Raw genomic sequence first — 12090 nt, 5'->3', positions numbered from 1 at the left:
CAATCTTCTTCAGGTTAAGGAAAATATTAAGATTCTCTCAGATGGAGTAGGGAATCAAGGGATATGGGGAGCAGGTGGGAAAGTGGAGTTGTAAACCAAGATCACTATGGTCATACTGAATGGTGGGCTCGATGAGCCACATGGTCCACTCCTATCTCCTGTGCCCACTCATGAGCTTGTCAGCTTTTAGTGTTAAGCCTTTGGGGGAGGTGGTGGTATAGTGGTATTGTCACTGGACTGGTATTCCAGGGACCTAGGTCCAAATCCCACCACAGCACATAGCAGAATTTGAATTTAATAAAAAGTCCAGTATTAAAAGTCTGATGATGACCATGAAACCATTGCCAATTGGTAATTAAAAACCCATCTGGTTCACTAATGTCCTTTAGGGAAGGAAATCTGCCATCCTTACTTGGTCTGGCCTACACATGACTCCAGACCCACAACACCCTCTAAAAAAATGCCCTCTGAACAAGGGCAATTAGGGATGGGCAATGAATGCCATCCAATGAATAAAGAAATAAAATTTCTCAGTTCCCTTTCCATGGTCATTGTAATTATTTTGAGTTCCTCCCCTTCACCCCCTGATTCATAATTATTTCTGGTTATGGATGTCATTTGTATCCTCTACAGCGAAGAGGATCAGTTCATCCGCCATTTCCTTATTTCCCATTATTAATTCCCCATTCTCACTCTCTAGAGGACCAAGGCTCACTTCACTTATTCTTTTCCTTTTTAAATACCTATAGAAACTCTTACTATCTGTTTTTATATTTCTAGCTAGCTTTCTCTCATATTCTAATTTCTCTCTCCTTATTAATCTTTTAGCCATTCTTTGCTGTTCTTTTTAATCTGTCCAATCTTCTGAGCTGCCACTCATCTTTGCGGAATTCATGCAATCATGGAAAGTTTACGGCACAGCAAGAGGCCACTTGGCCCATCCTGTCTGCACCAGCCAAGAAACGAGCCACCCAGCCTAATTCCACTTTCTAGCATTTGGTCCATAGCCCTGTAGGTTACGGCACTTGAGGTGCATATTTAGACACCTTTTAAATGAGTTGAAGGTTTCTGCCTCTACTACTCTTTCAGGCAGTGAGCACCAGACCCTCACAACCTTCTGGGTGAAAAGACTCTCCCACATCCCCCCTAGATCTAGTTTGGCCTGCTCTCTGTTTGCTGTTAAAATGTGCTGCTTTAAAAAACTGTCCCGTAAAACACTCTGTTAACTCATCATCCAGGCTACTTTTGCCATTTTGTCTTGTCCAATCTATATGTAGATGTCTATATGTATACGTTATGTGTCTATTTGTAGGCAATTTCATTTGGGATCCTTGCAGCCAGCAGAGAGGTAGATGTGCCATCCTATCAGATCCAGCCCCCAGACATCATGGATCTCTTAGCCGCCAAAACTTTCAACAAGGAGATTTTAGAAGAATTATGCTATCTTATGTTCCAAGGAGGTGGGATGGACCATTTGTGAGTTTATACCATGAGCTCTGCAATCTGTCCGATGCGAGTATTTGGCAGTTTAATCCATGGTTGCAAGTGGCACTGGTTAAGTCAAGGAGCAAGATTAAATACATCAAACTTGAGAACACAACAGAGGACACGGGTGCAAAAACAGATAAACGGTAGAAGGTAGGATGGGGAATGAGATGGAAGAGGCCACCACCCATATTGGGCTAACACTCATCTATATTCTTCTAATTTCCTGGTAGCACCAATGAAAGAGTGTACAAATACAAGGAAATTTATGAGGCTTACTCCCTTGTCGCATTCAATTTAGTACACACTAAATGTGGGCAATTTCCGACTCTCCAAGATATAGCTATAGCTTCCAAGTTATCTGACATTTGTCAACTAGCCAGGCTAGGAATAGCAGTTCACAGAATCTCAGAATGACAAAGTGCAGAAGAGGCCCTTTAACCCATCGAGTCTGCGCTAACAGATCACTGACACTTATGACCCTGTAATAACTTATTTCACCTGAGGGGCTGTTTTCCTGAACGTGGACTGTCATTGAAGGAGGGGTGAAGACTGGTGTGTTGTCATTTTGATCCAAGACTGTTATTACAAGCCCAGCCACACTGTTCAGCAGGCCAATATCTTCTGCTATCAAGGTAAACTCCAGGCTTGCATTGGGTAACAACTCCCTGTCAATGCTTTTTCCTGGTGCCACAGAAACAATCCCTGGAAAATGTTTAAAGGACAAAAGTCATCAAATGCATTAATTAAAATGATCACATCATTGGTGATAGGTAAGATAGTTACAGAATATCTGAGCAATTCCTAGAAGCTAATATAAATCAATTCTACCCCAAAAATGCAATGAATAAACCTCTGCAATGAATAGCCTCTGTTCCATCCAAAGTATTGCTCAGTCTGTGTGGAAAAAGTGCCTCCTATCATCAGTCCTCATCTTGCCTTTTACCAGCAGTTGACAGCTCTGGCTATGTTTAGTACCTTGATATTGTTGCTGAACCTCAAGAAGGTCCCCTCTCATTGTCCTCTTTTCAAGGTTAAGGACTTCTTTTTAAACCCTTCAACCATCCCTGACTCACATCCCTTTCTCTTCACTGGACATTCTTGGATTTTTATTATTGGAAAACTAGTCAAATTTAACTATTTCCTTCTTTGATGCAATATTTTTGTTGCATTACACACATGGGATAGTAAGGCTGGAAGGACCCAATAGCTAGGGTCCTGAACTTCACATTCAATGGACAATTTTGAAGAAGAATCATATTGGACTTGAAACTCTCTTTCTCTCTCCACAGATGCTGCCAGACCTGCTGAATTTTTCCAGCATCCGCAGTATTTTGCTTTAATCCAAAGCACATGTGCCCACCGAGGTTCAAAGCCCTGCAGATTTTAGCTTGCATCCGAATGACTCAGTACAATGTTGGAAACAGTTCCAATGTTGGAACTCAATTTCCTGATGGGTCCAAGCATGTGGTACAGAAATCCATTTAAGAGGGTTATGGGTCATAGAATCTTAGAATACAGATTAGTATTTTTTAAATTTTGGTTCTGGTCAAATAGTCTCTTCCAGATCTGCATAACCCTTGAATCTTACCTCACCCTGGATGTGTTATGTGCCTACATATCAGGGAGTGGAGTTTCCATCATAAACTGAGAGTGAGAGTGAAACTCAAGGGGATAAGATCTTGGTTTGTGTGAGAGTAAAATGGCCGATAGCGAGTTTGCTATTTTCCATCTCTCCCTGAATATTTTTTATTACTATTGACCTCAACTGATGGATTGCCATTTTTTGCATAAGACATTAGCCCGAGGAATAAACCATCTGGCTGTTCCTCAGTTAATACTGCAATCATAGGGTCTGGCGCATACAGGGTTAATGTGGGACTGAGTACAGTACCGCTCGCATAGTGATGTAAGAAGGCACATGACCCAGAGCCAAGGTCAGTCTAGAGATGGACAGAGATGTGTAAAGACCTAGGTTGCAGTCAGCTCCATACTTCTACCCTCTACTGTATATATGTATATAGTCATGAATTGTTAATAAAGACTTGCTGTTAATGTACTCAAGACTATGAATCCTACTACATGGTGTCCGAAGCCTGGTTGCCTGGTCATCCTTCTCATTGCAGTTTGTAAGCAAATTGACAGCAACATCTGCCCACTTAACAATCAGTGGGCATCAGAATAATTCAGCGGTTGTGAAATGCTCGAGGATGTTTCTGCAGGATTTGTTAAACACTATGAAATAAAAGTCTTTCTTTCTCGGTCTGTATAACAGAAGGGGAATAACTCACCAGTGTTCCTGTCTACGGTGAAGAATTCAGTCCTGTTACCCTGTAATCGATAAGTGACCACAGCATTTGGTCCTTCATCATTATCGAATGCTAAAATGGGCCCATTTATCATGGTTATTTGTGTGCCTAGAAATTAAACAATTAGGTAAGATGCTTTGGTTTTGGTCAGTGACACATTAATTTTTGAACAGTTTCTGTATATTTGACAGTGATACTACTGAAATCAGTTCTTAAGATCATAATATAATACGGGCAAGTAGGGTAGAGCTTTGTGGTTTAGGCTTCCCCTTGTTTGAATCTGTCCAATTTTGCTGAGTTCGCTTCAAGAGATGGACAATTATTCTGACTCCTTGTTCAACCATGGCCCAGTGGGTAGTGCTCCTTGCCTGAGTCAAAAGGTTGTGGGTTCAATTTCCACTCCAGAAACTTGAGCATAGAATAGATATTGCTGGCTGACACCCAGTGCAGTGCTAAAGGACAGCACATTCCTTGGATGCTGGCTGAGGAGTTACTATTGGTCAGTACTTCCCTCCTCTGCAAAACAGAATTGAGATTGCCAAAATTCTTCTCTCTGATGGCTGTACCATTGGGGGTTCCATCTTTCAGATGTGGCAGGCATTGAACTGAGGTCCTATCTCAGGTGGACTGAAGAGATGCCATGGTACTGCTCTGAAGAGATATAGCGTTCTCCCCAGTGTGCTAGCTAATATTAACCTGCTGAACCAATGCAGTTTTGGTCTCCATATTTAAGAAAGGATATACTTGCACTGGAAGTGATACAGCCAAAGTTCACTAAATTGGTCCTTGGGATGAGGGGGTTTGTCCTATGATGAGAGGCTGAGTAAATTGGGCCTATATTCTCTGGAGTTTAGAAGAATGAGAGGTGATCCCACTGAAATACAAAAGATCCTGAAGGGGCTCGATAGGGGGATGCTGATAGATTGTTTCTGCTGGTTGGGGGAATCACATGGGGGCACAGTCTCAGGACAAGAGCACAATTATTTAGGACTGAATTGAGGAGAAATTACTTCACTCAAATTGTTGTGACTCATTGGAATTTTCTACCCCAGAATATTGTGGGTGCTTCATTGTTGAATATATTTCAGGCTGGGATACACAGATTTTTGGTTTTTCAGGGAACAGGCAGGAAATTGGAGTTGAAGCCCAAGATCAGTCATGATCGTACTGAAGGGTGAAGCAGGCTCGATGGGCCGAATGGTCTTCTCCTGCTCCTATTTCTTGTGTTATCACATTAGTGTTTGTGGGAGCATGCTGTGCACCAATTAGCTGCTGCATTTCCTACACTACAACAGTGACTACACTTCAAAAAGTGCTTCATTGTCTGTAAAATGGTTTGGAATCTCTCAAGGCATGAAAGGTGCCATAGAAATACAAGTCTTTCTGGTAGCAATGAAACTTCAGCTGGTTTCTGTTTGGGAGTTAGGATGATAGGATCAGGAGGAGACCATCCAGCCCACTCAGTTACGTCTGTTCTTCCATTCAGTGAGGTCTGGTTGATCTGTATCCTAACTCCAAATTCCTTGGCTCGCTAAAATCTATTGATCTCGGAGTTAAAATGAAGATTAGTGGGAGAGAGTTCCACATTTCTACCAACCTTTGCATGAAGAAATGTTTCTAGCTTCTCCCCTGAATGGTCTGGCTCTGATTTTAAGGTTATGCTCCCTCCAAAAGTGGAAAATGTTTCCCTCGATCTACCCGATTAATTCTTTTTCAAATCCTGAAAACCTCAATCCCAGATTACAACAGTAACTATGCTTAAAAAAATATTTCATTATCGGCTATAGAAATGCAAGGCTTTCTTTTTCTCAATCAAATTACCTCTTAACTTTCCATATTTTAGGGAATACATGCCTAATTTATGCAATCTCTCCTCATAATTTAACAGAAGTAAGTAGAATGGAGAGTTTTCCACACAAAGTCATGGGGATCTCTAGCTGTTGACAGGATTGCTGGAAACTTGCTGACAAAATAGAGCTGGCTGGAGGTTTTGGAAATCAGGTTAACATTCTTGATTATCCATATTCCAGAAAATTCAGAACGGAGCCTAACTTTGTCCAGTTCCATACTTTGTTTGTATCGAGAGACCTACCTGCTTCTGGATTCTCGAGAATTTTAGCTTGATATGATCTCTGAGTAAACACAGGCTGGTTATCATTCTCATCCGAGATTGAGACAGTCAGTAAGTCAGAATCCTGGTAAGACAGAGACAATATTCTGAAACCATATATATGTACATGAAGAGTCTGAGCACCTCAGAACTCACTGAAGAGAAAACCTTATAGCCTAGTCACTCCATCACTGAGGTTGTCTTGTGGTACAATGGGTAGCACCCCTGCCTCTTAAGCCAGAAGCTCCTGGTTCAAATGCCCCTCTGGAACTTGTCAGCCACAGAAGGAGCATTCATGGCTTGGTTCAAACAGGTTGATAATCAGCCTGCTAATCTTTCCAGCACTTCCCCAAGAAAGGAAAAAGTGTGTATGAAGACATGAAATAAACAAACTCCATCAATACTCCTTGTGATTGGTTTGATATGGGTCATTTTTTTCATGCGGTCCCATTCGTTCAGAATTTCCTTCTTAAAGTCCCCCTCTCTGTCACATGCCTGCCCAATCTTCTGCCAGTCGCACAAAACAAACAATGGGAATAGGAACTTGTCGGTAAATACAATGAAAGTTATGACTCAAAGGGGGAGAAGGATTTGGATCCCACTCTGTTTCTTGGGCGTAGTACCAGACGCCTGGTTCCGACAAAAGATCATTGACCTGAAGCATTGGGTGGGATTCCACGCTGGCGGGATTTGATGGTCCTGCCAAAGCCAATTGACTTTTGAATGGCCCGCTGCTTTGATGGGGCCATAAAATTCCACCCAATAACTCTGTTTCCCTCTCCACGGACACTGTCTGACCTGCTGAGAATTTCCAACTTTTTCTTTTTTATTACCAAATTCATGGCACTGTCTCCTGCACCTCAAGGGCACCATGGTTGGATTGGCTGATTTTTCAGGCACTCCTGGCAATGGCTGCTTTGAATAGATACAAGGTCCCTTATATATGTAAATGAAGGGCCTGGTGCCTGGTTTAGGATTCTTTTCCTAAATTGGACACTGCTGAGTGGAGCAGGTGCTGGGAAAATATGGGTAAACACTGCCAGTAAAGTAAGCAAAAGTTTGAAGTTGAAATTTGATGTGTAGCCAGGAGGAGTGGAGGACCCCGTACAGGGGGAACAGGGATGCTCCTTCCCACTAGGAGTGAGGATCCTCCTCCCAGCTCTTTAGCAGTCCAGGGATTGCTGCTGCTCCACAATCGACTGCCCCCTTCTCATGGTCCTTTACGATGGGGCTTATCCGAGGTCCTTTAACAGTCCGGCAACACCTTGACTTTAAAATTTTCACAGTTGTTTTCCAATCCCTCCTTGGCCTTGCTCTATCCTATCTCTGTAATCTCCTCCAGTCCCATACCTCTGTGGAACCTCTGCGCTCCTCCAATCCTGGCCTCTAGTATGTCCTCGATTTTAATCGCTCCACCACTGCTAGCTGTGCTGTCAATGCCTCGAGCCCAATCTCTGGAATTCCTTCCCCAAAACTCTTCGCCTCTCTGCCTATAAGATGCTTCTTCAAGTCTACCTCCTCCCCTAATATCCCCTTCTGTGGCTCAGTGTCAAATTCTGTTTGATTGCACCTGTGTGAAACAACCTGAGAGGTTTGACTATGTTAATGACACTACATAAATGCAAGTTGTCATTGTCAGTTGAAGCCCAAAATTTAACCCTTGAAATGGACGAGCTGTCTCGAGGTGGGACAGGTACCGTTCACACAATGTATTGAAATGAAGTTTGAGACCCAATTCCGGGTGAGTCTCAGGACACCTGGTTTGGGTATGCCCAGTTGGTTATGCACCTGAAAGTGATTTATTTGCAATTTCTACACCCAAATGTCCCCAGATTGCTCTGCTCTGCTTAGAAAAGCAGATACACACCTGCAGCAGAAATTGTCAATAATTCACTGAAAAATACGCATTAATAATCGATATGAGCTGATTATCCCATCAGGGCATGTATCACAGACACGTTGACAGTCTGTTCCTGCATTGGACTCTACTCCAAGCTTAGAAGTGGATACAAAACAGCCACTTAAAAAGGATCATTAACAGCAAAATATCCTGGAATGAGTTCAAAAAAGTAATCCAATCCTGAGTTTCAGATGTCTGATGAAATAAATTAAGTTTTGAATATTGCTGAAAAGAGACGTATGTTGCTGAAGCTTTTCATCTTGCACTCATCAGGACAAATGCAAGAATTCCAAATTTCAAACAATCACTCCAAGTTGTACTACAGGAGAAAAAGATGCTGAATGATTGGCAAGTCAACTTTGGTTGGCCAAAGAGTTAACGGAGATAGCAAAGGGGAACGAGAGGTTCCCCAAGCTCCGAGGTAATTCAAAACAGACACAAGGTTTAACATCTTCCTTTTGTTTGCAAAGAATAGGTCCCTGCGTATGAATATAAGCATAAATGAGCCATATTATGCAATGACTGAGCATCCACAGCTCTCTGTGGCAGAGAAATTAAATTTTGATCTTATGGCTCGTAAAGTCATCAGCATTCTCTGAATAGTGAATCATGAGAATTCCAGTTCAGAAGATGACAATTGGCTTCATCATACCTGGGCTGGCTCCATGTCAGATCAATCTACCTAAATATCATTATCCTGCTCATTAGTATCTTCCTTCTTCTCGTGATTATCTAATTCCTTCCTCAATGCTGTGATTGACCTGACATGGATTAATTTTATATTCTAGGAACATGGGAACAGGAGGAGTCCATTCAGCCTCTCGGGCATATTCTACAATGCAATTAGATCATGATCAATATCTCCCTTAGTTCAATCTTGGTTCTGTACCTTTAATAACCCTGCCAAGTGAAAACCCTATCAATTCTAATAAGGTTTTGAGTCCAAAAATTTCATTCGACCCTAACCCTAACTTTTAAAAGACTGGTATCAAGGAGAGTCATATGGACTCGAAATGTTAACTCTATTTCTCTCTCTACAGATGCTGCCAGACCTGCTGAGTTTTCTCTCAATTTTTATTTTTATTATCTGAGTTTATGCTCCTTTGTTCCTGACCTGCTGCAAAGTGGAGATAATCTTTCACTTTTTAACCTTCCAAAATTCTGAAGTTAGCTTTTATTACATTCTATTTTAACATTCTCTGCTCCAACAAACTCATCTTCACATCTCTCCTCATAATTACATCCTCCAATCCCTGATACCGTTTCTACGGTCCTATGGGCAGAATTTTACGTTTGGCGTGTGGGCGCGTGTCCCGATGTCATCGCAAACTCGTGCGATGTTTTGTTCGGCAGCTGTGCGCCGGAGTTAGCTGTGTGTCCGCCGATAATTGAAAGGCCCATTAAGGCCATTAATAGGTAATTAAGTTGAATTTTCCACTGCCCATCCAAACTTACAGTGGATGGGCAGGCGAAAAGGCCAAGTGGCCTTTACATTTTTTAAGAAACCTCATCCACGAGCGGGACGAGGTTTCCGAAAGCCAATGCAACTTAAATAAATTTTCAAAATAAATACTTGTCCCATCTCGTGTGACCCAGTCACATAAGGGGACATGTTTCATTAAATGTTTCGTGTCTTTATCTATTTTTTTAAAAAGCACTTCAACCTCCCTGAGGCACGGAGCCCGCACAGGTAGCGCTCAGCGCCGCCGCTCGACATCCACGCAGGGTGGGCCGTCCTTTGGCACGTCCGCGTGAAATGGCAGTGCGGAGTCGATCGCAGACAGTGGTCGGCTCCGAGACTGCCCCCGCCCACTCCCAACGAGCCCGCCTGACCAATGTCCAATTCTGGCCCACGTTGTCTGTAATGTTTAAAGTAACTAGTAAAACAACCACAGGTGAGTTGAAGAGACTTTTTGCGCGGTGAGTTGTCCTAATCTGGAATCCACTGCCTAAAGAGGTCGTGGAACAGATTCACCGACAGTTCGGACTTAAGTGGAAACAGACAGACATTTGAAGGAGAAACATCTGCAAGGCTACGGGGACGGAGTTGAGGAGTGCGATAAACTCAATTGGTCTTTCAAAACTCTAGACAGTAATCAAACTGTGGCAGACACAGTAACGTGGCAGGGCAGATTCGGGGGCATAGACCAGAATTTCCGGCAGGGCTGGATGATCCAGCGCCAGGTGGGGCTGGAAAATCCCGCCCATCGTCTCAGGAGGAGGGGGGCAGCTGCCTAGGGCTGAGATGAGGAGGAAGTTCTTCACTCAGAGGCTGGAGAATCTTTGATTTGTCTACCCCAGAGGGCCGTCGCTGCTCAGTTGTTGAGTATATTCAAGGCTGACATTGATATATACTTGGACTCAAAATGAATCAAGGAAAAGGGAGGGGAACAGGACGAGAAAGTGAAGTTTAGATCGAGGATCAGGCATAGATTTATTAAATGGGGGAAGCAGGCTCGAGGGCCCATGTGGTCTACTCCTGCACTTATTCATAATGATCTAAACTACTCTATATCATTTTATGATTCCATATAAATATTAATAATAAATACACACATCCTAGTGAAATTATAATAAAAAAAATTATCTTCGATGGATCTCTAAATGCTAAGATGATAATGTGGTTATTAGCAGCAAACAGCCTGTCTGATAGTGTTTAAAATAATTACTCTTCGAGCATGTCTAGGATTTTCTGGGTTGTCTTTGACTGTGATGGTGAGTTGATACTCAGCCGTCTGCTCCCTATCCAATGGTCTGCTGACATAGATGGCACCAGTCTGTAACAAAAATCACAGGAGACATTAACATGAGCAAGGGATCACAAATAATCAGTTCACATACCCATGCAAGAAGCATTTCTAATCACACTTCAGTCAAGGTGATGTGCACAAATCCTGGAGTGGAGTGGAACCCACGACCTTCGGACACATATGCTGCAGACTGACCCATGCTGGTATGCCTTTTATACTGAAAGAAACCTTACTTTAACACAGCCAACACCAACAATACTTCAGCAATAATTTGCATTTACATAGCACTTTTCATATAGCAGCACATTCCAAAATGCTTTGCAAAAGCATTATGAGAAAAACTGACCCTGACCCAAACGGGGAGACATTATGGCAAGTCAAAAAGCAATGTTTTAACAAGTAACTTAAGATCATAGGCTCACAAGAAGCAGGAGTAGACCATCTGGCCCATCAAGACTGCTCTGCCATTCGATATGATCATGGCTAATCTGGTTGTGGCCTCAACTCTACTCTCCTGCCTGCCACACCCCACCCCCAACCCCTATAACCCTCGACTCCCATGTATATCAACAATCTGTCTAATTCAGCTTGGAATGTGTTCAATGACCCAGCCTTCAATGCACACTGGGGAAGTGAATTCCAAAGGCTAATGACCCTCAGAGAAGGAATTCCTCCCCATCTCCAACTTAAAGGGGAGAACCTTTATTTTTTAAAATGTGACTCTTAGTTCTAGATTCTCCCACGAGGGGAAACATCCTCTAAGCATCTACCTATTAAGCCCCGTCAAAACCTTACAAGTTTCAATAAGATCACCTCTCATTCTTCTAAACTCCAATGAGCATCGGCCCAACCTGCTCAACCTTTCCTCATAAGACAATCCCTTCATCCCGGGAACCAGCCTAATGAACCTTCTCTGAACTGCTTCCAAGGCAATTATATCCTTTCTTAAGTAAGGAGACCAAAACTGTACCCAGTGCTCCAGGTGCAGTCTCACCAATTCCATGTCCAGCTGTGGCAAGACTTCCATTTTTTGAGATTCCATCATCCTTGCAATAAAGGCAACAGTCCATTTGCTGTACCCATATGCTAACTTCTTATGATTCAAGTACAAGGGCATCTAGATCTCTCACCATTCTGCAGTGTCTCTCCATTTAAATAATATTCTGCTTTTCTACTCTTCTTGCTCAAGGAAACAACCTCACATTTTCCCACATTATACTCTGCCAATTCTTTTCTCCTCTCGCTTAACCTTCCTATATAGTTTTGCAGACTCGTTGTATCTTCCTCACAACTTGCTTTCCTACTTGTCTTCATATTATCCGCAAACTTGGTTACAATAAGTCTAGTGCTTCATCCAAGTCACTAATATAGATCGTAATAGTTGAGGCCCTGGCATTGATTTCTGTGACATTTCATTAGTTAGAGTTTGCCCAACTGAAAATCCATTTACCCCGACTCCCTGATTCCTGTTAGTTAGTCACTTCTCTATCCCATCGCCATGGGCTCTTATCTTATGCAATAACTATTTATGCGGGA

The 12090-nt window shown here is 42.6% G+C and overlaps 1 protein-coding gene across 1 annotated transcript in view; it reads right to left on the bottom strand.

Annotated features, from left to right (window-relative positions):
- cdh23 (cadherin-related 23) overlaps window positions 1-12090 on the bottom strand; it is a 704187-nt gene that overhangs the window by 67573 nt on the left and 624524 nt on the right. The window contains exons 42-45 of the mRNA XM_041176120.1: window positions 10474-10581; window positions 5887-5989; window positions 3777-3902; window positions 1987-2190 (exon numbers count right to left, since the gene is read on the bottom strand). Coding sequence (XP_041032054.1) covers window positions 1987-2190; window positions 3777-3902; window positions 5887-5989; window positions 10474-10581 — 541 coding nt within the window. The remainder of the gene's footprint in view (window positions 1-1986; window positions 2191-3776; window positions 3903-5886; window positions 5990-10473; window positions 10582-12090) is intronic.

Source organism: Carcharodon carcharias, chromosome 28 (genome assembly GCF_017639515.1).
Source record: "Carcharodon carcharias isolate sCarCar2 chromosome 28, sCarCar2.pri, whole genome shotgun sequence".
Taxonomy (NCBI): Eukaryota; Metazoa; Chordata; class Chondrichthyes; order Lamniformes; family Lamnidae; genus Carcharodon; species Carcharodon carcharias.
Note: the sequence above shows the minus strand (reverse complement) of the source record. Positions and strands in the feature narration are given on the sequence as shown.